The sequence below is a fragment of the Petaurus breviceps genome, unplaced genomic scaffold, assembly GCF_028583685.1.
Source record: "Petaurus breviceps papuanus isolate PSGF00001 unplaced genomic scaffold, PetGlider_PUasm1.0 91041, whole genome shotgun sequence".
In the NCBI taxonomy this organism is placed as follows: Eukaryota; Metazoa; Chordata; class Mammalia; order Diprotodontia; family Petauridae; genus Petaurus; species Petaurus breviceps.
Genome location: NW_027187400.1, coordinates 38,281,604 through 38,308,221, shown reverse-complemented (window position 1 = coordinate 38,308,221; position 26,618 = coordinate 38,281,604). Strand labels below are relative to the sequence as shown.

At 43.8% G+C, this 26,618-nt stretch overlaps 1 protein-coding gene across 1 annotated transcript in view; it reads right to left on the bottom strand.

Annotated features, from left to right (window-relative positions):
- Window positions 1-25,769, bottom strand: part of LOC138154592 (Golgi integral membrane protein 4-like) — a 49,921-nt gene extending 24,152 nt beyond the window's left edge. The window contains exons 1-3 of the mRNA XM_069079559.1: window positions 25,627-25,769; window positions 25,306-25,498; window positions 16,573-16,716 (exon numbers count right to left, since the gene is read on the bottom strand). Coding sequence (XP_068935660.1) covers window positions 16,573-16,716; window positions 25,306-25,498; window positions 25,627-25,769 — 480 coding nt within the window. The remainder of the gene's footprint in view (window positions 1-16,572; window positions 16,717-25,305; window positions 25,499-25,626) is intronic.
- Window positions 25,770-26,618: the final 849 nt, after the last annotated feature.

Sequence of the window (26,618 nt, the reverse complement as noted above, 5' to 3'; positions counted from 1 at the left end):
TTACTGGAAGGACCACAGTTGGTGGCTCCTTGCTCATCTAAGTGGTGTGAGTGGCCATGCTTGACCCAAAGGGCCTGGCCCACAAACTGTTGTGAAGGGGGTAGTAGGACCAAAGGTTGTAGTGGGGTACAGGCTTTGGGTTACCTCTCATGAGAATGGGGGTGGGCAGGGTCAGCAACCAGCTGGAGAAGGGTATGGGACATTGTCAGGGAGGTTGTAGGAAAGGGCTCCCCACAATGCCCCTTCTGTGAGGGTTTCTGGCATCCAGTCAGGATGTAAAGAAAAAAAGTCCTCACAATTAGAGCTAGTGGTAATTGGGGCGGGTCTCTAAAGGACATAGCAAATTCCTCCTCATTGGAGGTGGCTAGCAAAGACAGAAAGGGCAGCTAGGTGGCGCCATAGTGCACAGAGTCCAGGGCCTGAAGTCAGGAAGACCTGAGTTCAAAGGTGGCTCAAACACTTACTGGTTGTGTGACCCTGGACAAGTCACTTAACCCTGTTTGCCTCAGTTTCCCCATCTGTAAAATGAGCTGGAGAAGGAAATGACAAACCACTCCAGTATCTTTGCCCATGTATGTGCCCATACAGGGTCATCAAGAGTTGTAACTGCCTGAACAAACAACAAGGAAAGATCAGTTGGGAATTTTGAAGTGGGGATTCTTTGTCAGGTATGGTTTGGGCCAGACGGCCGCTGAGGTCCCTTCCAACTATGACATTCTATGCTTAAGGTGGAGTTAAGAGCTGACTCTCTTGGAGGGGAATCTGGAGGGGTGGAGAAGAGATGAACTTGCCCTGGACTTCCTTCCAGTAGGGAAGGGGGCAGTCAGCTGAGTCCATGGATCCTTGGCCAGCCTGCAGTCTAGCCAGGCCTGGAATCTACCTGAGCATCAAGCAGCAGGAAAGGACGGGGCCTGGTCATACCAATGCTAGAGAGAACACTAAATTTGGAGGAAGAGTTCAATTCTCAAGGTTTAACCCCTGTTCTCATTTCTGTGACCACCAAATCACTTAATCTGGCCCTCAGTTTCCTCAGCTTTAGAAAACAGGGGCTGAAGTACATGCTGTCTAACACAGGTCCTTTGTAACTCCTGGTCTGTCATTCTATGAAGCAAAGTAGGAAAGACTGCTGGTACCCTGGAGGAGGATGAGGACTCACCTCACTGACCCTAGCATACCACTGACCCTCAGTTTGACTAGCAGGCAAGCCAGGGTCAGGACAGCTGCCCTGCCCTCCCTCCTCTTCCACACAGGCCACCAGTCCAGGAGAAAAGACCCACCTAAGCACCTTCCCCCACCTCAGGTAGCTGAGTCCCTAGGCAGAGGCACCCTAGCTGAAGGGGAGCACCTCCATCATGCCTCACTCCTCTCTAAGCAGCTTGGTACTGGGACTCCACTGATCATCCCTGCCTTTACCTTTGGGAAGGCCCAGAGACTGGACACCTGCCCTGACCCTTTTCTCCCATTTTCTACCTCTTCCTCAGGAACTGATCAACAATCAACATTGCTTTTTTTCTTTTTGCTTTTTGGAGGGCAATTGGGGTTAACTGACTTGCCCAAGGTCACACGGCTAGTTTTTGTGTTAAGTGTCTGAGGCCGGATTTGAACTCAGGTCCTCCTGACTCCAGGGCCAGTGCTCTATTCACTGCGCCACCTAGCCGCCCCTACTTTGCTTTTGTTACTGCCAGGTTTGTGGCAATCTGCTGGACTGTGACTTCTCTCCAAATCCCTGTGATTCTGGGTTAGAGGCTGCCTTCCCTGGCCTTCATTCCCCATCCACTGTCAGCTCCAAACCTTCCTTATCCGTACGCCACCCTTCCCTCTGCCCTTCATTTTTGATGGGTGTCTCCCCATTACTTTGAATTTCCTTATGTATATACATGCTGTTCTTCCTCTCCCCCTGCCCCAATAAAATATAAGGTGTTTTAGGGCAAGGAAAGTTTAATTTTTGTCATTGTATCTCCAACAAATTGCCTGGCACATAGTAGGTGCTTAATACATGTTTATTGATTTATATCAGACATTATGCTAGGCAGAGATAAAAAGGGAAAGGAAGGAAGGATCCTGGGGCCAGGCCTAACAATGCTGTCTGAGCCTGTGGCTAAAGGGAACCTTGGGGACACAGCAGGAACTAATGGGTCTGATGGAGACAGAGGAATAGATGTAAGAGAGGAGGGTCTGGTGTCTGCCTTGGGCCCCAAAGAACAGTAATACCAGGTGCCACCTGCAGTTCCCTGACCATCAGCCACCACTGCCAATATTTACTCTTTCATTCATTCGTTCATCCTGAAACAATACAATTTTCAAGCACTGGGTTATGGGTGGGAGTCAAGGGATTTGGAAGGGGAGGGCATCCTGTGACCAGTGCCACTGTGGGCACTGTGCCATGCCCTCAAGGGCAGTGGGGCATGTGCCTGGCCAGCTTCAGAAGCCACAGTGCCCTCCTGCACTGCTCTCCCTCTCCCAAGTCCTCTCTCCCTTAAAAGCTCACCTAAAGAGCTACTTCCTCCATGAGGCCCTCCCTGATCTCTGCAGCTGCTAGGCCCTCCTGCCTCCAAATTACTTCGTACTCACTGCGTATATATTTTGCATCTACTCATATATATACTTGTTGTTTGCCCTCACACCAGAATGTCATTTCCTTGATGACAAGGTCCATTACATCTTTTCTGTCTCTGAACCACATAACCCAGTGCCTGGCATACAGGAGGGGCTTGATAAATGCTCGTTCATTGACTGAGAGGTCCCTCCCATGGACTAGTATTATCTCAGGCTCTGCTCAGGGGCAGAGTGGAGCCAGGTCAAACTGGGTGGATTGTTCAGTTTTCAGTGCGGGCATTTATACCTCAGAAAGGCTAAGAATGAGGGCTTGATTTGTTCATTGCCTAGACTTAAGACAATGATGGAGAAAACGGTAATAATTCAGATTAACCTAATAGTATGTCATTCCTTCCAGATGTTAAATATTTACCAGCACATCTCTGCCCCATCCCAAAAGTTATACAGTACACCACATCTAGTGCTTTAACACAAACTGGTGTTAGGTAGCAGCCCAGAACCTTCACACACACATACACACACACTTTCCTAGACACTTCATCTACGTCTGATCATTCTAACAACCATCACTGAGGGGCACAGAGAGAGCCCCCAACTCTCCAGCAGGGGGCGCACGCTAAAGAGAAGAAAAGAGCCATTCAAGAAAAACCTCAGGGATTTGTTCTGGAAGTTGAAACATTGTGCCCAAGCCTGTTTGCACCACAGGGGGTCTGTGAGCTTACCTCTATGAGGTATCAGTGACGTCCTGCCCAGTAACATTGTAGATATTTAGCAAGAAATAACAGTGCAGGCGCTTTTGGAAGATGTCTGCTACTTAGCTGCCCAAGCCTATGGTGTTGGCCAGAATGGCATGCTCGGGCACTCTCTGCTTCTGAGTTGGGGAAGGGATCACCTGAACTTGGGGGTTCTGAGTTACAGGAGGGCTGAAGCTTATTGTGTGTTGGCATTGGTGAGGGGATACCATCAGGCTGCCTAAAGGGCAGGGGGGGAGCAGACCAAAGTTCCTGGGCTGGTCAGAATTAGAACTGGTTGAAGCATCTCCAGCCTGGATGATAGGGAGGAAGAAAGGGGGAAAGGAGAGAAGGAGGGAAGAAAGGAAACAGGAAGGAGGGAGGGTGGGAGAAAGGAAGGAGGGAAGGAAGGAAATAGAAAAGGGAAGAAGGGAGGTCAAGAAGGTAAAAAGGAGGGATAGAAGAAGGAAAGGAAGGAGGGAGGAAAGAAAAGGAGGGATGAAAGAAAAAGGAAGGGAGGAAAGAAAGAGGGAGGGAGGAGAAAGAAAGAAAGAAAGAAAGAAAGAAAGAAAGAAAGAAAGAAAAAGAAAGAGGGAGGGAAGAAGGAAGGAAAAGAAAGAAAGAAAAAAATAAAAGAAAGAATGGAGGAAAGAAGACATGGTGTCACCATGCTGGTCTAAAAAACTCTCCTTAAAGCTTCATAAAATTTAAAAAAATGTAACCCGAGTCCCAAAGTTCATTGGTGTGAGATTTCCTCCTAACTGGTGGAGATGAATGCCTGTCCTGTGTGACGAATGTCCATCCTGTGTGGGAAGAATGGAGGACACTAAAAGCCCTTGAGTTCTCTTGAGGCTTGAAGGCTTCTCCAAACTGGCTTCCAGTGGCAGAGTCTGTTCAGACTTGAGGCGCTCCTGGCTCCTGGACAGAAGATGGAAGATGCCAACCTCCCTTCAGGTTGCTGGGAAGACACCACCATGACAGGAGGGAGCAAGCTCCATCATGCCTCTACCCCCAGCTTGCAACACAAAAGGCTTATGGGAACTTCCCTTTGGCAGAGCTCAGGGACTCCATCTCTTGGTTGAGCTGAGTAATCTTGGTCCCAGTGGAAAAGCTCCTTCTCTCTGGATTGTCTGGCCCTTCTCCGCATAGTACACTTTCTCTGACTTCTGTTTTGCTACTGATTTGGATTAATGGATTCCTTGGCTAAGTGCTATGTATGGTTCATTACAGAACTGGTATTTGGTGGGAAAGGGTTCAAGTCTTGGGGGGGAAAGCTTGGGGTCCTACTCCTCCCCAATAATGAACAGTGACCACTGTCACAAAGCTTGAACCTGAAAAACTTATTCCCCGGACAAATGATATTCAAGGGAGTAGAAAGACATAATTCTAGTTGGTGATTTCCCTGCTGGCCTCAGGAAAAGCAAAGGACCAGAACCGGAAACGCTGACACCTTTCCCAAGCACTGAGAGGAGAGCAGAGTGGCCAGTCGTCTGGTCCCAGTCCTTTGCTTCTGCTCCTGGCAGGAAGTGAAGCCTCCCTTGGAAAAACACTGGGGAGGAATTGGCTGGAGATGTCTATTCTGCCCCCCTGAGCCTTACAGACCCAGCCCTGCTACATGCAGGGGACAGCCCCCAAAACACACGGGCCTTGACACAAATGCTAATAACTGATTGGAGTCACTGCCTCATTCTGGGCCTGTTAGCTCATCTGTAAAATGCAGAGGGCTGGACTCCATGACTGGGTCAGATTTAAGAACCTGTACTCCTCTGCCCAGTGCTTCCTCACCAGGATGGAATGGGCGGGTCTCACTGATACCTCCCGACACTAATTCTTCTCCCAGCTCCTGAAGCTGCGGCTCTGCCCTTGGCCCACACTAGAGCCAGAAGACAAAGGTGACTCTGGAGCCGCTCCCAAAGACCCAAGCCTTGTTCTTTGTGAGCCTCTAACGTGGCAGAGTCAATGAAAAGGCAGTGCTTCCTATCCCAGTGCTTGGGAAAGGTGCCAGGGTTTCCGGTTCTGGTCCTTTGCTTTTCCTGAGGACAGCAGGGAAGTCGCCATTTTTGCTGACCTGCTCTCCTCCCACTCCCACTGTCCCCCTTGAGACATTCCCTGTAACATCCCTTTCTAGGAATGAGCCACAAGGCAGGCTAGGCTTTGTTGGATTGGTCTGAAGTTCCTCCACTGACTCTCCCAAGGAAGGCCTCAGCCTCAGCCAGGTCTGGCTGGCGGGAGGGCTACACAAGGCCTGGTCTCTGACCACAGTGGCTAGGTCTTGGTGACCAGTCGATTCAGTTGGTCAAACTTCTATCAAACACCCATCATGTATCAGGAAACAAAAATGAGGCTGTCTCTGTCCTTAGTAAACTTACATTTTACTAGCAAGATGCAATATGGGCACAGAGAATTAAATATAAGGGATTTGGAGGGCCATTAGCAAAAGTCTCTTTTTAAAAAATAAATGTTAATTGGTACCTTTTGTTTTTGCATTGACTAAATCTCCACCCCCACCCCCACCTCATGCCCTGCCTCAGGCCGCCATTCCATGTAACAAAGATTTTTTTCCCCAACATCTCTTAAAGAAAGGCCTTGGAATACCCAGATTGACTGGATAAAATCTTATAAGACATATTTGGCAATAAATAAATAAACAAATCAATAAATTAGTAAACAAAAGATATTTCTAAAACCTTATTTTTAAAAACCACCCAAACAACCTAGAATTTTCAGGATCCCAAAACTGTGAAAACCTCAAGAGTAGAAGCTGCTCTGAAAGTCTTTCTTTGTATGGTATAAGCTGTCAAATTCTCAAAGGGAAATAGAGCTCCATTTAACCAATAGGCTGTGGATTGCTCTCCTGCCTTATCTCTAAGCATGGGGGGTTAGGAGTGAGCAGGATGAATGAGGTCATTCCTTACCTTGAAATTGGCTGAAATGGCCACAGCACATAAAACATGGGGCATGTCTTTAGAACCTTGGAGTAAAGAGCTGACATTTCTCTAATGTTTTCCTTTTGACATGTGAGATCTTATCTGAACCTTGCCAAACCCCTGTGAAGGAGGGCGCTGCCAGCCAGCTGGGAATTGTCTCCAGATTACCAAAGGTGGGATGTGAATCCAGGTTTTTCTGATTCCAAACCCAGTACTCTCTCTACTGTGCCACCCAACTGACAATCTGGTGAAGCCTCTAGACCCCTTCTCAGAATGATGTTTTTAAATGTGTAAAATAAAATAAAATATGCTGTATTGCAAAGGAAATCAATTCTATCAAAATACAGTTATTAAAATATTTCTTCAAAAAATTCATGGGCCCCAGGTTAAGAACGCCTACTTTGGAGGTTATCTAGTTGAATTTTCTCATTTTGCAGATAAGAAAACTGAGGCCCAGTAAGGTTGACTGACCTGCCAAAAGTTATACAGGCAATAAACAGCAGAGCAAAAATTCAAACTCTGGCCTAATCCTCTCTGGAATACCACAGTATTATGATTTTTCAAATATGCGGGGTCATAGTTTTGATTAGTAAAACACTGATTTATTCCCAAACCTCCTGGAACCCATGGTTGCTTTCTGTCATCCCATATTTCATTTTCTGCATCAATATGAATTTAGAGAATCATGGGAAGCCTTATATAACTGATACAAACTGAAGGCAGCAGAACCAGGAAAACAACAAACACACAATCATGACAACAATGTAAATGGGGAAAAACCCCCCACAAAATAATAATTGAAACTGGATGCTGTCAAAGGATAGTGACCAAGCTTGGTCCCAATAATGGAATATAAGAAGGCACCCCTTTCAGCTTCTTTGTGGAGAAGGGGGAGACTATGGGTGTGGAACAATACACATAATGTGAGACTTTTTGGATATATTTGTTATACACTAAACCTTTTTCTCTCTTTGTATAGAGGATAATACTTTGACAATCTAATTGACATAATAATAAAAGATAACCATAAAACTGACTAAAAACCCCAAACATTTCTTTTAAAAATACATCCTTGGAGTGGCTAGGTGGTGCAGTGCATAGAGCACTGGCCCTGGAGTCAGAAGGACCTGAGTTCAAATCCAGCCTCAGCACTTGTCATACTTACTAGCTATGTGACCTTGGGCAAGTCACTTAACCCCAACTGCCCTTCAAAAAAGCAAAAAATAAATAAAAAATAAATAAACATAAAAATACATCCTTCCTCAATAGACCCATCTTTGGAGGACTAAGGAAGATGTAGGATCTTTTCTTGGGGTAGATGAGCCAACGATAAGTGATGGCAAAGAGAAGACAGGGCTACTCAGACCTTACTTGTTTCTGTGTCTCTGTGAAGGAGAATGCCCTTTACTTTGGAAGGGATGAGACAAAAGTGAATAACAGGGACTTGATTGGTAAGGAGATACTCAAGGAGCACCATCTGTCCTTGGTGAGTTCCAGTCCCCTGCCCCCAATCAACTACATTCTTGGACTCTGAAAGATCTGGCAGCTGTGAAGGCTGAACCACTGTTAATAAAAAAATCGTGAAAAATAAGAGAGGCACCAGAAGACTGGGAGAAGGGCAACTGTTATCCTGCTTTTCAAAGAAGGAAAGTGAACCAAAGCTGCCAATTATGGGAAAGTGAGCTCAACTTCAATGCTGAGAAAAGTCTAGACCAGGTCATTAAAGAGAGGGTTGGAGAACACTTGGAAAGAGGAGCAGTGATGCACAAGAGGTCAGTGCCTCCCTCAGAAGAGGTCACAGCAATGGGGATTTATATGAAACTGGAAAAGTTTCACCCAAACAAATCTTGAGCACTTTCAGAGGAAGCCGAGAAGACTTCTGTGAATGGAATCCCACTGAAGAAAGGACCACAACTGCGGTGACAGCTTGGAAAGACTTTAGAACTCAAGAATGAAATTATAAACCACAAATCCAGGGGCCTTGAGAGTCCTTCCTTGCCCCCCACCCACTTCTGGCCACAAGGCAAGCTTGAAATCCAGAATGAGACAAATATTTTTGGATGTGGTCAACTTGAGCACTGGCTCTATTTGATTATGTGAATTTAGTTTTACTGGTCAGCTGGATAGGTAGTGGGAACAACAGAAGAGAGAGATAATTGCTTATAAATAAACAAATAAAATTTTCAAAACAACAAGTCATTCCAGATTAACTCTCTTTCGTTCTGGAGACAAGTTTACTAAATTATATTAAGAGTTCAATGTCAAGGCAGCCAGAGGTCTCCAGTAGAGTGCTGCAGGGCTCTGTGCTTTACATTTTAATTAATGATTTGGATAAAGACAAAGATGGTGAACTGACCAGATGTGCAGAGGGAGGGGCAGAATGTGATGGTAAGGCAATTTGAATCTGAAGATCCCTTTATGTTGGCCTAGGTAGCAGGTACTTAGTTAGCACTTAGTAATTGATCAAGCCTCTGTTGGGGAGACAGAAGGTATGAACTCCTGTCTCCTGTACAGGAAGGGGTTGGCTGAAACAGGAAGCTAATGCTGTGTGTATATAAGGAAAAGCCCCAGAGAGGCACAGTCAGAATTTCTTAGAACCAGCATCTGGTGGCAGAGCAGCTACAGAAGAGAGAATGGAGAACTGAGCCAGAATTTCCTGAGAATTTGAAGAAGAACCCAGGTGACAGAGGAGTCCGGGAGAAGCATGACAGGGATGCTGAGACTTTGTTTGTTTGTGGCTTGGTTGAGCCTTGAATTCCCTGGAGCAGAAATTTTGAAGGATCTGATACAAACCAAACCCTGTGAACTTCAGTGTGGAGCAGGACCTACTCAGAGAGCTGGACAAGGAACTGGGAACCGTCTGCCATTGAACCCAGGTGACAGTCTGGTGAATCCAGGTAGAATCTGGGACCATGGAAGGGGATCCAGGGAATGGGAGAACAGGCCCCAAGTCAAGATGAAAAGACCTTTCCTTGGGTACTGAGTAAAGATGAAATTGTAGTTTACTGGTGACCTAGGGGTGGAGGGATTGTGTATGATACTTAGTAATTGATTGCTGAATATATGACTGATTGAGTTAATCAAGACTTTGCCCCATGAGTGGAAGACTTTGACTATTGTACTTTGAGATGATTGTTCTTTGTTCTAAATATTGTGACCACTTTGGCGAAAACTATGTGGCCATTTTAATGATAAGCTGTTATGAATATAAGTTGTAATATTGTGAATGCTGTACCTTGATTTTCTGTGAAAGTTTTGCTTTGATTTGTATGGAAGAGTGTTCACTATACTGTGTAATCAGAACCTTAAAAGCTGTTCACAGCAGCATTCTTCTGGAAAGCTTCTGTGCATGTCTTCAATTAAGAACAAGGATCCAAGAGGATCTTCATATGCCAAACAATTGGTTTGAATCTAACAAGATAAAATTCATGTCAAGGAATATATGTCAAGTCCTATACTTGGGCCCAAACACTCAACTTCACAAGCACAGGATGGGGGAGGGATGGTTAGTCAGCAGCTCTTCTGAAAGAGATCAGGGAATTTTAGTGGGCTGGAACCCTGTTAGGAGTCAGAAGCCAAAAGAGCGAATGAGCTTTGGGCTGTATTAAGAAGGGCTGTGCACAGCCTTCTAGGAAGAAGGAAATGATAGCCTTGAATGTACTCTGTCCTTGTCAGACCTTCTCTCCACCACTGTGTTCTTTTCTGGGCACCATAGCTGAAGAGAACATTGATGAGCTGAAGAATGGTCAGAGGAGGGCAGCCAGGCTAACGAAGGGCCTGGAGTTCCCATCGGATGAGGAGTAGCTGAAGAAAATGGGGATGTTTAGCCTGGAGATGAAAGGACCCCAGAATCACAGCAGAGCTATCTACAAGGCTCTGGAGGGCTATCATGTAGAGGAAAGGCTAGAGACTTATTCCATTTGGCCTCAGTGCCAAAGAACCAGCAGCAATGGCAGAAAGCTGCAAAGAAGCAAATATAGGCTCAATATTAGGAAAAACCTCCTAACAATGAGAACTGTTCCAAAGTGGAATGGGCTGTCTGTCTCAAAAGGCGGTTGGTGGGTATGCAAAAGTAGGAATTCCTTTCATCTGGTGTAAATCTGACTAGAGGAGGGGTGGGGAATCTGTGAGGCCACAGGTTCCCCACCCCTGGACTAGATTCTCCAATTCTGTGATATTAAGAAAACCAGACAAGTGTTTGTTTTTCTTAATATCACCTTATAAATATTATTTGTGCTGATTTCATATGTCCTCAGATTTTTGTATGTCACCCACTGTTTTCATAGAAATCATACCTTTAATCTTTTTTTAACTAAAAAAAATATGCTCATCTAACTTACCTAAAATGTACCAACTTAAGACTTCCTTCTGTGTTTTGCCCATGGAACATCCATCCTCTGCATGGAAAAGTCATTAGCTAAAGACTTGGCATTGCTTTTTCGTTGTGGATATATCTTGATGGAAGTGTTCCTGATTCTCAGAACTGGTATTACCTTGGTTTTCTGAGGAAAAAAAGGTCCATATGTTAATCCAAGAAATGGACCTTGAGTCAGATCTCATACAACAGTTACTTACTGATAGACGTTTAACAAGTGGCTCTCTAGGGGGCATAGGGGAATGTACACAGGACCCACTTTTAAGTTGAATCTGCATTATTAATATTTTTTCCATCACTTTTTAAAGTAGAGACAATCAACAAAATAATAAATCAAGCCCTGATTTGTAGGCTTTGTGGACTTCCAAAGTATTAATGGTCACACTAAAAATTAACAACAAGCTCTCTGGAACCTGGATCCAGCACACCCCTTTTTTATTGGCTTTGAAAAAACCACCAATAATTTTTTGATATGTTTTTTGTTTTTTGCTTTTTTGGAGGGCAATTAGGGTTAAGTGACTTGCCCAAGGTCACATGGCTAGTTTTTGTGTTAAGTGTCTGAGGCCAGATTTGAACACAGGTCCTCCTGATTCTAGGGCCGGTGCTCTATTCACTGCATCACCTAGCCACCCCAATTTTTTGATATTTTTAAACACTAAAAAGTATAGGAATAAATGGAGTCTTCCTTAAAATAATAAGTACTATCTATCTAAAACCATCAGTAAGTATTATATGTAATGGGGATAAGCTAGAAGCATTTCCAATAAGATCAGGGGTGAAACAAGGATGTCCACTATTACCTCTCTTATTCAATCTCATACTAGAAATGTTAGCAGTAGCAATAATAGAAGAAAAAGAAATTGAAGGGATCAAATTAAGGAAAGAAGAGACTAAGCTATCACTCTTTGCAAATGATATGATGATATACTTAGAGAATCCTAGAGAATCAAGTGAAAAACTACTTGAGATAATAAACAAATTTGGCAAAGTTGTAGGATAGAAAATAAATCCACATAAGTCCTCAGCATTCTTATATATCTCTAATGAAATCCAAAAGCAAGAGATAGAAAGAGAAATCCCATTTAAAGTTATTGTAGACATCATAAAGTATTTGGGAATCTACCTGCCAGAACAAACCCAGGACCTATATGAACACAACTACAAAACACTTTTCACACAAATAAAGTCACATCTAACTAATTGGAAAAACATCAATTGCTCATGGCTAGGTCGAGCTAATATAATAAAAATGACAATTATACCTAAATTAAATTACATATTTAGTGCCATACCAATCAATCTACCAAAAAATTACTTTCTAGAGCTAGAAAAAATAGTAGTAAAATTCATTTGGAAGAACAAAAGGTCCAGAATATCAAGGCAATTAATGAAAAGAAATGCTAGGAAAGGTGGCCTAGCCTTACCAGATTTTTATCTGTATTATAAAGCAGCCATCATCAAAACCACTTGGCTGAGGGGTGACTAGGTGGCTCAGTGAGCAAAGTGCCAGCCCTGGAGTCAGGAGGACCCGAGTTCGGTTCCAGCCTCAGACACTTAACAACCACACACACACACACACACACACACACACACACACACACACACACACAAACTAGCCATGTAACCTTGGGCAAGTTACTTAACCATAATTGCCCTCCAAAAAGGCAAAAAAAAAAAACTACTTGGCTGAAGAATAGAGTAGTAGATCAATGGAATAGATTGGGTACATGAGACTCAGTAGCCAATGACTATAGTAATCTACTGTTTGATAAACCCCATGACCCCTGTTTTGGGGATAAGAACGCACTATTTGACAAAAACTGCTGGGAAAACTGAACACTGTATGGCAGAAATTGGGCATAGACCAATATCTAACATCACACACCAAAATAAAGTCAAAATGGGTGCATGATCTAGGTATAAAGGCTGATACTGTAAGCAATCTGGGAGAGCAAGGGATAGTTTACCTGTCAGATTTGTGGAGAGGGGAAGACTTTATGATGAAACAAGAATTAGAGAGCATTATGAAATGCAAAATGGATAATTTTGATTACAGTAAATTGAAAAGCTTCTGTACAAATAAAGCCAGTGTTACCAAGTATAACAGTAATGGAATTTAAAGATCCCCCTGTATTGCCTTGGTTTTCGGATTTATTGTGTTAAAACCCAGAGCTTGTGAATCCCACTTGTGGGATGGACTTGTTGACATGAAAAGAGAGGGCTGAACTGGGAGGAGCTGGTGACATGAATTTAGAGAGGCACAAGCAGAGAGAGAGGCAGAAGAATTTTTTGGAAGCAGCATCGTGGAGGCCAAGAGATGGAGAGGATTGCTGAGGGCCAGTTCAAGCTGCCCAGGAATTTGAGAGCTGCCACCAAGAGCTGCCAAGGACTGAGGAGACATGGCTATTATGCTGGTACTTTGTCTGTCTGTTTTGATGTTGTTTTGCCAGATTCGTCCACTGGTGAAGGACAGTCCTGTTGTTGCAGAGGTTCTGTTCTGCAGACAGAGAGTGAATAGTGTCCACTAGTGAAGGACAGTGCTGTTGTTGCAGAGGTCCTGGAACCTTGCTATTGGTTCAGGGGTCCTGAGACTGTTCTGCAGACAGAGAGTGAATTGCGCCCACTGGTGAAGGCCAGTGCTGTTGTTGCAGAGGTTCTGGAACCTTGCTGTTGGTTCAGAAGCCCTGAAGAAGGATTTTCTTTTTGTATGTTTACAGAAATCCTGGAAGAGGGTTTTGCTAATGTTTTCAGGGGTCCTAGGACTGTTCTGCAGACAGAGAATGAATTAATGAGGACTCTGGCAATGTATCTCGAGGCCTTGCTAAGCTTTGTCTCCCCAGGAACAAAGATTGCTGAGAACTTGCCTCGGGTTAAGATGAAGAAAAGACCTCTCTTTGGGTATTAAATGCTGTGCTTAAGCTTGTTGTAACTCTGGGATGGATGGCCTATTCCGTTGTGATCCGAGGGTGGGAAACTTTTGACTTTTTTGTGCTCTGTGGCTGACCAAATGAATGTACTTTACTTATGATTGGAAACTAATCATTTGAGAAGAGGGGCTTTGTGATTAACTAAATGAATGTACTGCCTAGGGGTGGAGTAGTACTTAGAAGAAGGACTTTGTGATTGACTAAATTAATGTAATGTCCAGGGGTGGAGTAGTACTTGGAAATTATTGAATTACACTTGGTGAATGCTGTATTTTGAATTATGCTATATTTTGATTTTCTCTGTTCTTAATTTGTCACTGAATAAAATGGAGAGCAGCTATGCTGGTATTTTGAACCTTGGGAAGTTGCCTTTGCTTGGCATTTCACCAAGATTAAGAGGGAAGTGGAAAATTGGGAAAGAATTTTTACAACCAGTATCTCTGATAAAGGCCTCACTTCTTTGTTTGTTTGTTTGTTTTTTGTTTTTTGGAGGGCAATTGGGGTTAAGCGACTTGCCCAAGGTTACATGGCTAGTTTTTGTGTTAAGTATCTGAGGCCGGATTTGAACTCAAGTCCTCCTGACTCCATGGCCAGTGCTCTATTCACTGTGCCACCTAGCCACCCCTAAAGGCCTCATTTCTAACATATACAAAGAATTGAGTTGAATCTATAAGAATACAAGCCACTCCCCAACAGAAAAATGGTCAAAGGATATGAATAGGAAATTCTCAGAAGATGAAATTAAAGATATCTCTAAGCATATGAAAAAATGTTCTAAATCACTATTGATTAGAGAAATGCAAATCAAAATAACTCTGAGGTACCACATCTCACCAGTAAGATTGGCTAAGATGACAAAACAGGAAAACGATAAATGTTGGAGAAGATGTGGAAAAATAGGAACACTAATGCATTGTTGGTGGAGTTGTGAACTGATCCAACCATTCTGGAGAGCAATCTGGAACTATACCCAAAGGGCTATATAAATAAATAAGTGCATACCCTTTGACCCAGCAATACCACTTCTAGGGTTATATCCCAAAGAGATCAGAGAAGTGGGAGGAGGACCCATATGTACAGAGATATTTATAGTGGCTCTTTTTGTGGTGGTAAAGGATTGGAAATCAAGAGGATGCCCATCAACTGAGGAATGGCTGAACAAGTTGTGGTATATGAATGTAATGGAATACTACTGTGCTATAAGTAATGAGGAGCAGACAGACTTCATAATAACCTGGAGAGACTGATGCCGAGCGAGAAGAGAAGAACTAGGAGAAATCTGTACACAGTCACAGACCCAATGTATGTGTGATGACTAACTTCAATAGACTGGGCTCCTCTCAGCAATGTAAGGTAGAAGACAACTCCAAAAGACTCAAGACAGAAAGGGATGTCCACATCCAGAGAAAGAGATGCGGAGTCTGAATGCAGATTGCAACAAACTACTTGTTGTGCTTCTTTTTCTTGTTTTGTTTTGTTTCCTCTTTCCTACTGATCATTTCATCAGTTATAATCCTTCTTTACAACATGATTAATGATTAATGTGAAGATATTTGTAGATCCTATATTCGAGTGCATGCTGCCATGATGGTGAGGGGGAAGAGAAGGAGGGGGAGAAAATGTGAAACTCAAGGGTCTGTGGAACTGAATGTTGTAAACTAAAAGTAAATAAACAAATCAATTTTTTTTTTTAAAAAAGCTTATATACAGGATGTCCCTAAAGTTTGGACACACAGGAAATCTCATTAACTGTGTATTTTCAAGAAAAGAAACGAATGAAATTTTCAACATTTTACTTAATTAGCATAAATTTTAACAATTTCATATGGAATAAAAGCTTCCATTAGCTATTGGGGACTATTTTCCATATTAATTTAATTAATTTAATTCATTAATGAGATTTCCTATGTGTCTCCTATGTCTTCCTTTGAAATCTCATTTATGGTATTTAAATAAAATGTTGTTGAAAATTTCAAAAAAAAGAAAAAACCACCAAGAACTTCTTGATATTTTTCTTCCTGGTAGAAAGTAGCTTTGTATATTGCACAAGCCTTGACATATTTGTTAAACAAAAAATAGCAATCTGTTGAATGGCCTATTCTTTTCTCTCCAAATCCTGGGAACCACAATTGGCACAAGATAAGATTCGTGCATTCATCTAGTTAGTGGTCTAATATAAAGCAGTGAGGGGTCCAAGCCTTACCCTGAACCCCCATTATATGCTTAAACTAGCATTCATCTGCTTGTCTCACTATGGGAGTAATGTTTCATCTCTGAGACTTAAAAGTGAGCTCCCCAAATACCTAGAGAAAACCACTCAGATGAAGGGCACATCTAGGAGGCATACTGAGATGTGAGGTAAGGAAGAACAGCATCTAAAAGTACCAAACACAGAACTAAAGAGTTAGTAACCATGGTGACATTTGCCCAGTGATATCCAGCATACAACAGATCAGAAGGTAGGCTCCATGGTGAGAGTCTGGCCATGTGACTGAACATACATGAAGGCGCTGTGCAGCCTGTGTGATTTTGGGCATGTCACCGAAGCTCGATGGGCCTCATCTCCCTCATCGATAAATGAGGGGCATGCACCAGATGGCCTCCAAGGTCCCTAACTCTTAACTGAGGATGCTTTCTCCCAACCTCCCCTCCCACACAGCACATCAGCTGAGGCTTCACCCAGCACACAAGAATAAGCCAATTAGAGCCTTCTCACATCTCTGCCTCTTCCCTCCCCACCAACTAAAGCAAACTTTATTCATAATGCATAATTCATATAAAAATTCACATGTCACTCAGTAGCAGTAGGTAATACAGAAATCGTTTGTATTTTTAAATTTAGCATCAAAACTGCATTGAAAACACCAAGAATCTCTGAAAGATAACATGTGTTGAAAATTAAAGCGAGACTATCAGAAGCATGTGGTGAGAGTTCTCCGACATTTTTTGAGGCTATAAAGAGGTCTGTTCTCACGTAATTGAGCAACTGTCTTTGGGTTTCAGAGAGAGAACAGGATACAAGGAGAAGGAATGAAGCCCAGACACCAGGATCTCACTTGGCTGGGCAGCCAGCCGTCCTGGGAGGAAGCTGAAAGCATGGTGTGGGGGAGCTTGGCCCACATGCCAGGGAAGGGTGGTTCTTGTGGCTTCCTTGCCATGGCTTCACCACTATTCTCTGCCAGTTCCTGGGACTCCCAGACCTGAGCAGAAGAGAGGGGGATGGAACAGTTTGGTAAAGGCTATGGCTGGAGGCCTGGGGAGACAGTCACATCAAAGGGTTAGAGCAAGAGACGTCTGAGCTCCCCTGCCAGGCTCAGCCAGAGACAGCTCACACTGAGCTTGTGTTTGATATCAGTGATCCTGCTTTTGTTCTGAAAATATTTCCACATTTTCTTAATGCTGCAAGCCTTCTGGGGGCCCAGCTTAAGAGAATCTCAGCCTAAAATCTGTGGGGAGGCAGGACCTAACCAGGCTTGTACCATTCAGTGGACACAGAATGAATGAGTAAAAAAGCAACCAACTTTCAGGGCCCTCAGGTTTCCTTCTGTAAAAGCACAACTGTCTTCTCGGAGAAACAATAGCTTTCCTCACAAATGTTTGAATTTTACAGATGCTGAAGGTTCCAGATATGTGAGGAGCCTAGCAAAGACAGCACCCATGGACCATTTTGGCTTGGGAAAAGCTAACCTGACTTCTGCAGCATTAAGCCTGCAAGAAGGCAAGATGGCAGCTGAGCCTTTCCAGATGCATGATCTTCCCCACACATTGGGAGCCCCTTCATCCAGCAGCCCTGATTGCCCAACTGAGATCATTTTGGACCAAAGTGGAAACTCTAATCTCTCTGATGTTGTTAGGAAGATGATCAGGGACCAAGGGAAGGGACCAGAGAGAGAGACAAAGAGACTCAAGAGTTGTAAAGCCAAGGCAGATACCAAGGAGGCTTGTGGTAAAGTGAGACACTGGCTCTGGAGGCCCTGCTAAAACAGAGACAGTGAAGTGATATAACTATCTTTTAGTGTTAATTTAATCGAACTGTCCGTGATCAAGCACTGCAGTTTGGTGGAGACAGGGCCATATCAGGAGTTACGGGACCTGGACTTGAATACTGTCTCTGACACCTGGGCATGCCCTTTGACCTCTCCAGGCCTCAATTTCCTCCCTTGTAAAATAAGGGGGTTGCACCAGATGACCTCTACAGACCCTTCCAATCCTAGATCCACCCAAATGGAGGCTTAACAATTAAATTCAAAACAGTGAGTGGGCTAAAGAACAAATCATAGAAACAATAATTATGTGAAAGAAAATGATCGAATTGAGGGGATGCCCATCAACTGGTGAATGGCTGAACAAGTTGTGGTATATGAATGTACTGAAATACTATTGTGCTATAAGAAATGATGAGCAGGCGGACTTCAGAAAAACCTGGGAAGACTCATATGAACTGATGCTGAGTGAGGGGCCAGAACCAGGAGAACACTGCGCACAGTAACAGCCACATTGTGAGATGACTGACTTTGATAGACTCACCTCTTCTCAGCAATGCAAGGACCTAAAACAACTCCAAAAGACTCATGAGAGGGGTGGCTAAGTGGTGCAGTGAGTAACAGAGCACTGGTCCTGGAATCAGGAGGACATGAGTTCAAATGTGACCTCAGACACTTAACACTTACTAGCCGTGTGTCCTCGGGCAAGTCTCAACCCCAATTGCCCTGCCTTCCCCCTTCCAAAAAGAAAAAAAAAAGGCTCATGATGGAAAATGCCATTCACATCCAGAGAAATAATTATGGAGTCTGAACGGAGATGGAAGCAGACTATTTGCTCTCTTTTTTTGTTTTGTTTTTTCTTTCTCATGGTTCCTCCCATTCATTCTAAGTCTTCTATACAACATGACTAATGTGAAAATATATTTAATAAGAATATATATGTAGAGCCTATATTGGATTGTACACTGTGTTGGGGAGGGGGGAGGGAATGGGAGAAAACATAAAACTTACGGAATTGAATATTGAAAATTACAAGTAAATAATTTATCTAAAAAAATAAGAAAAGAATAATGATGAAATAGCATATCTAAATTTCTGAGATCTACACCAACACACAGTGGGGAAAATTCATATCCAATAACATACAATTCCCCCCCCCCCCCAGATCACTGCCTTGTCATGGCGGACGGGTTTGTGCAGCTCGATGAAACTATGAGCTATGCTGTGCAGTTACCCAAGACATAGATAGGAGTTCTTACAAAAGGTGATTCACTGGAGAAGGAAACCACCAACCACTCCAGTATCTTTGCCAAGAAAACCCCATGGGCAGTGTTAAAATGATAAAAGAGAGACATTGGAAGATGAGCCTCTCAGGTTGGAAGGTGTCCAACGTGCTCCTGGGGAGGAGCAAAGGATAAGCATGGATAGCTCCAGAAAGAATGAAGCAGCTGGGCCAAAGCCAAAAGGTACCTCAGCTGCGGATGCGTCTGGTGACAAAAGCAAAGTCTGATGCTGTAAAGATCAATATTGCATAAGACCCTGGGATGTAAGATCTATAAACCAAGATAAGCTGGCTGTGGTCAAACAGGAGAGGAAAGGCTGAGCATTGATATCTGGGGTGTTGTTTAACTTAAATGGATGGGAATGGGTGAATTTAATTATACTTAAATATACTCCTAAGGGCAAGAATTCCCTAGAAGAAAGGGAGTAGCCCTCATGTCAATGAAAGGTGGAGAAAAGCAGTACTTGTGTATAATCTCAAAAATGAAGCAGGGCAGAGACTAATAGAGTTTTGTCAAGATGACTCGCTGGTCATAACAAACACTCTTCCAACAACTCAAGAGGTGACTTTACACATGGACATCACCAGATGGTCAACAGAGAAATCAGATTACTGATGGAGAAGTTCTATACAGTCAATTAAAACAAGACCTGCAGCAGAGTTTGGCTCAGATCATGAGCTTCTTATTGCAAAATTCAGACTTAAATTGAAGAAAGGAGGGAAAATTATCAGACCATATAGGCATGACCTAAATATCATCTTTTATGAATATAAAGTGGAAATGATAGATAGCCTTAAGGGATTAGATCTAGTAGCTATGGTGCCTGAAGAAATATGGACAGAGTTTTGCAATATTATACTGGAGACAGCAACAAAAAACATTCCACAGACAAAGAAAAGCAAGGAAGCAAAACTGTCTAATGAGGCTTTACAAATAGCTGAGGAAAGTCATACCCAACTGAAGGCAGAACTCCAGAGAATAGCAAGGAGAGATAAGGCTTTATTAAATAAGCAATGCAGAGACACAAGAAAACAATAGGAAGGGAATGACAAGAGATCTCTTCAAGAAAATTAGAGATATCCAGGGAACGCCTCATGCAAAAATGGGCATGAAAAAAGACAAAAATGGTAGCAACTTAACAGAAGCAGAAGAGATTAAGAAGAGGCAGCAACAATGCACAAAGAACTATACAAGAAAGATGTTAACATCACCAGTGACTGTGATGGTGTGAGTCTGACTTCATTGGAGAATGAAGTCAAGTGGGTCTCAGGAAACATTGCTAACAATAAGGCTGGTGGAGGGACAGAATTCCAGCTGAGCTATTTAAAATCCTAAAGGATAATGCTGCTAAAGTGCTGCTCAGTATGCCAGCAAATCTGGAAAACAAAACAGTAGCGACTGGATTGGAAGAGATAAGTTTACACCCCAGTCCTAAAGAAGGGCAATGCCAAGGAATGTTCAAATGACCCAACAATTGCGCTGATTTCACACACCAACAAGGTTATACTTAAGATTCCGCAAGCCAGACTTCAGTGACATGTGAACTGAGAATTAACAGAAGAGCAGACTGGTTTTCAAAGAGGCAGAGGAACTAGAGACCAAATTGCCAACATTCACTGGATTATGGAGAAAGCGAGGGAGTTCCAGAAAAACCTCTACTTCTGCTTCATTCACTATCATAAAACCTTTGACTGAGTGGATCACAACAAAATGTGGCAAAGAGAGAAGAATCAGACTATCTTATTTGTCTCCTGAGGAACCTGTATGCAGGCCAAGAAGCAACAATTAGGACTGAACATGGAACAACTGATTGATTTAAGATCAGCAAAGGAGTATGATGAGACTGCATATTGTCACTTTATTGAAATTATATGCAGATTGGGGCGGCCAGGTGGCTCAGCGAGTAAGAGCACCAGCTCCAGTGTTGGGACCACCTGGAGATCGAATCCCGGGCTCAGACACTCAGCACCACACCCAGAAATAACTGGCCGGGTAACCTTGAGCAAGTTACTTAACCCCAATTGCTTAAAAAAAAAAAAATTATATGCAGAGTTCATCATGGGAAATGCCAAGCTGGAGGAATCGAAAGCTGGAATTATGGTGACTGGGAGAAATATCAACAATCTCAGACCTGGAAATGATACACTCTGAGGATAGGAAGGGAAGAACTAAAGTCTCTCGATGAGGGTGAAAGAATAGAGTGTAAAAGAGGGCCTCAAGCTCAACATAAAGAATCAAAAACCCCAAGATCTTGGCAATTGGTCCCATCACTTCCTGACAAACAGAGGGAGAAAAATGGAATCAGTGTCAGATTTTATATTCTTGGGCTCAAAGATCACTGCAGAAAACAACTGCTGCCATGAAATTAAGATGCTTGCTCCTTGGAAGGAATGCTATGGTAAATCTGACAGCATACTGAAAAACAGAGCTATATCACCTTGCTGACAAAAGGCCATATAGTCAAAGTTGTAGTTTTTCTCATAGTAATGTATGGCTATGACAGTTAGGCTATCAGGAAAGTTGAACTCTGCAGAATCAACACTTTCAAATGGTGATGCTGGAGGAGACTTGGGAGTCTTGGACTTGGAGTCACTTGGACAGCAAGGAGATCAAAGCAGTCAATGCTCAAATTAATTCAAGCTATTCACTGGAAGGTCACGTACTAAAGCTGAAGTTGACATACTTTGGCCACATAATGAGAAAATGGGACTCATTGAAAATATCCTGATGTTGGGAAAGACTGAAGGCAAAAGGAAAAGGGGACAGCAGAGGATAAGATGGGCAAGTAGCATCCCAGGAGCAATGAACATGAAGTTGGGCAGACTTTGAGAGATCATGGAGGATAGAAGGGTCTGGCATGCTCTGGGCCATAGGGTCATGAAGAACTGGACATGACCCGGCAACAATAAAAAAATCATCACAAAAGAGGAGATGTTAAAAATGAGAAAAGAAATAAACTGGAACCCCCCCCCAAAAAAACCCATAGAAATTAAATGAAAAGCTTTTTCCTTGAAATGACTAATAAATGGATAAACCTTGCATCAGTGAGATTAAAAAGAGGACAGAAAATCAAATAACAAACAAAACATCAAATATCAGGTAAAATCATAACAAAGCAGAAGCAATTAAAAGAATGACCAGAACCATCTATGCATAGTTCCATGGTAATAAAACCAAGAACACAGAGGAAATATAACTTTACATCAATGGCCTTGGCGGGCAGGGAGCATTCCATTTTTCTTGTCTTCCAGTGTCTAGGTTTTATCCTTGTGAGCTTTGAAGAGTTAGAAGAGTTCCCAAAGGTCAGGGAGGAGGGGAGAAGGTGCCCCCAGTTTCAGGGGCATAAGACTTTGGTTATTGCTATATCTTTGTTGTAAATGTCCCTCCCTAAAAGCTAATTGATGTTCATGGGCTATCAATAGGAAGAAGACATCAATGGGTTAAATTATATTGGGGCCCTAATCAATCACAATGATACTGTAGAGGATACCCTAGAATGGAGGCTTGAGCCAAGAGCATCAGAAGAAACACCCAGACCCCTCAAGGATACCCCTAGAACCCTGTGTAGGCAAGCTCTGGGGATTCAACTTGCCAGTGGAGAGGGAACTGGGATAAGAAATCCCAGAGACTAAAAGTGTTAAAAGTAGAAGAGAGAGGAAAGGAATAAGCATTTGTTAGGCACCTACTATGTGCCGGATGTTATACTAAGCACTTTAGAAATATTACCTCATTTCATGGTGCTGCTATTATTTGCATTTTACAGTGAGAGAAACTTAGGTACACAGAATTACTTGACTTGCCCAGGGTCACACAGTTAGTAAGTGTCTGAGGGTGGATTTGAACTCTGGTCTTCCTGACTCCAGGACCAGCACTCCATCCACTGAGCCTCCTAGCTACCCATAGAACATAAGCTTCTTCAGGACAGGGGCTGTCCCATTATTATTATTTTTTCTTCCCTTTCTGTCTTTAGAGCGGAGCACATGACTGGTGCATTGTCATCACCAGCACTAGCATTTATATGGCATTTGAAAATCTGCAAAGAGTTTTCCGGGCGATCCCATCTGCTCCCCACAACAGTCCTGGGAATGAGGCGCTGTCATACTATATGCACAGCCAAGTGAGCTGAGCTGGAGGTGAGGTGTCTTGCCCACTCATGGGACATACAGTATCGATTATGAGAAATGAATGCTGGTTGGATGGGAATGCTGGCTGTGGGACGTAGCATCCTATGACCTTTTTATTTGTTTTTTTTTTTTTGCTTTTTTTTTGGAGGGCAGTTGGGGTTAAGTGACTTGCCCAAGGTCACACGGCTAGTAAGTGTTAAGTGTCTGAGGCTAGATTTGAACTCAGGTCCTCCTGACTCCAGGGCTGGTGCTCTATTCACTGCACCACCTAACCATCCCTATCCTATGACCTTTTATTTTGCTCTTGGAAATGGACATACATTCCCAGGTTGGATCCCATGTGTTTCCTGCTAACTCAAGCATAGAAAATACTCTTCAGGGCTGTGTAGACAAGCACTGGGAAACAAGTCTGATCTTCCCTACAGGACTCACACGCAGGAGCAAGCCACAGGGCCCAGCTGCAAGCATCTGCATTCTGGCTGCGGCTGCTTTGCTCAGCAGAGCCCTTGTTCTTGGGCATAATTTTAAAGGCTTTGGTCTTCCAGCAGAGCGCAGGCACGCACCGACCCATTCAGAACATTCCCTCCCCAGCTTTGTGGGCTGCTGCCTGGAGGCTAGCTCTCCCCCCCCCCCCCTTAACTCAAAGAATTCCCTGGGAGCACAGTGGGAGATTATTGGCAAGAATAGCAATCTCTGACCTCATTGCCGCAAGAGATGTGGGAATGGATAAAGACAGTTTGCCCTGGGCACAATGGGCGAATACAGTGTCTTTCTACTCCGAGAAGCAGAGAGCAGGTTCTGGGGGAGAATGATGAGGAGGAGGAGTCAGGAAGTTTGTCCAAGTTCCAGCTAGCCTGTCTCTGTTCTCCAGGCTTAAAAACAGCCAGTGAAATGATGAATGACCCTGTCCAAACATGCAAGGAAGCATTTGCCTGGGATCAGAATACAAATAACTCCAGGCTTCTCAGGGAAAATTCAATAAGGGGAAGGGAAGGGGTGGCTTGACCTCCCCCAGCTTTCCAGACAGGCTTCCTGGTGACAGGAAAGAGAGATGAAATGTAAAAATTATGACAGATCACAGGAACACAAGAACAGATATTTAAGAGCTGGGAGGGGCAGCAGAGACTGTTGAGTCTACACCTCCCCCCATTTTATGAATTAGGAAGCTGTGACCCAGAGAGGTCACAAGCAACTTATCCAAGGTCACATAGATAATAGATGGAAAAACGAGAATTTGAATCCAGCACCCTCTCTACCATGCTGCTTCAGCATAAACATTAATTTGATGTCAGAAACCTCCATTTCATCCTTGCAAAAGTCCTGTGGAGTGGGTTCTATGGGTATTATTAGCCTCATTTGACAGATAAGGTTCAGGGAAGTGAAATGATACATGCAAAAATACATACAGAAAGTGGTAGAGCCTGGATTAAAACCCAGGATCCCTGACTCGAGACTGGGTCCTTTCCCCACTGTACCACCTCCTCTGAAGGAAAGAACCAATGTATGAAACCAAACACAGTGAGACTGAAGACAAGACTTAGGGCAGGAGGGGCTCATTAACACAGCCAGGCCCCCTGCTGGGCCACAGAGGGGCTGATACACTCACTTTCTCCCTCTCCACTAGGGGGAGTTCTTAGCTCTGGCCACACAGGCACAGACCAGGTTCAGTCCTGGGGGGCCATGGCCTCCAAAGAGAGTGATCAAGGCCCTTTTCTTCTTGAATTTACACCCCTACCCCAGAGCAATAGGGGAAGGAATAAAATCACTTAAGATCAAATTTTCTTCATGTTAAGGGTCAACCCAAAAAGGGGGATTTAGAAAGGTATTTAATGATAGTTTTATGGGGAGGGGGGAACTATAAAAGACATATGAAGGAAGACACTAATTACATCCAGAGAAAGAATTGATAACAGAAATAAGTATAGAATAATTTTACATATGTATATGTGTATATGTGTGTGCGTAATGGTAGCAACCTGGGGGGAGGAAAAAAAGAATTTTACGTGATAATTTTGTTAAATATTTTAACGGAATAGCAAATTGTGCATGGTAGATTTGAAGTTTCATGTGCAATAATCTTTTGATTGTGCTATGTCATGGAAATGCTTGTTTTATTCCATAAATTAAAAATAAAATTTTAAAAAGGTACTCATTGTCCAGTGTATAAGACCTGTTATTTATTTCCTCCACACACAAGAAATGCTAAAGAACACAAAAAGGTCAGAAGCCTGCATTGACCAAAAAAAAAAAAAAAAACAAACAAAACCTTAAACAAGAATCAGGAACTTATAACCACAGTTATATTCTCCCAGGAGATGGTTACTCAAAACATCCAAACAAAACAAGAAGCATCTTGTGGGATGTGGGGGATGAGTCAGCATTCCGATGGCAAAACCAACCCTTCCAGGCCCTGTCTCTTGACAAGCTAGGTCAGGGAATGGGCTCAACCTCCCACTGGTGGCCATCGCCAAGGTGGGCTGGGCAAGCACATCTAGAAGCTCCTCCCAAAGGGCAGCCAGCATCCGAAGAGAACCTGGAGGACCCCGAATTTCAGAACCCACAAAGTTGAAAACATCCTTCTCAGGACTGATACTCAGGAAAGAAACAGAAGAAAAGAGGAATCTCCAACCCTAGGTACACCTGGCCTAGAAGTCATGAGACTGCCACAATGAACAAAAGGGGAAAGAGCCCAGCACGGGCCTCCTTTCTGCTTAGCCCACCCAAATGCTGCCCTGGTGGGGAGCAGCAGCACCAAGGGGCCGCCCAGGTTTACTGCATCCCCCCAAAGTGCTGATCCTTTCAGGGTAGAGCTGTGCATGCCCTCAAAGGTCGCCAGGAGAGCGTTGCACACGTTCAACGGCATAGACCATGCAGGTCATCCCCACCTACACTCCAGGGGTGCAGGCCAACCCAGCTCCTGCTATATTTTAGTGAGCACCAGTGCTCAGCACTATACAACTATGCAAAGCCTGCTCTGGGTCCTCTGGGGCGTCCTGTGGCTCCTGTCCTCCCCTGGCTTAAGGCTGATCTGGAGAGACAAGAAGCAGAGCAAAGAGTGGCGGATGTGGACCCGGGGAACCCGGGCTTGGACCCGGGGAACCCGGGCTCCAATCCTGGCTCGGTCACTTAAGACCATTGTGGCCTTGGACAAGTGACAGCAACTCCCCGGACCTCAATGGCCTCGCCTGGAGCGTGCTTCGCAGGCCCCAATCTGTCCTGAATCTATATCCCCAAGGTCCTATGAGGTGAGTTTGCTCCTTCCCTTCGGCCAAACATCATGTGATCAGAAAGCTGACGTGCACAGATTGGGCCAACAGCCAACGTGTATCCTCCAATCTCACTGCAGCGAGGCAAGCGTTCTGTTCCTCCCCTAATCAGCCTGCTATCCCACTCCCGACAAGCACTCTTCCAAACCTTACCTTTCCTCAAGCTTCCCAAGGCATCCCCTCCCCAGACCCTTGCAGCCCAGAATCTTACCTCAAATTTCACTGAATAAAGCAGAGGCATTTCTCCAAGAGCTTTCTCCTCTCCCTCCCTCCCTCCCTCCTCATCTCACATCATTCAGGCATCATCCCCCACCATCTCCTGCACTCCAGTCTCAGATGAAGTCATGGCCCTTCCCTTTGCCAAAGTCAAGCATCTTTCATGGAACCTTCCGGATCTTAACATCTTAACATCTGCACAGGAGCCTTCCAGCTGGAGGTGAGCCCTT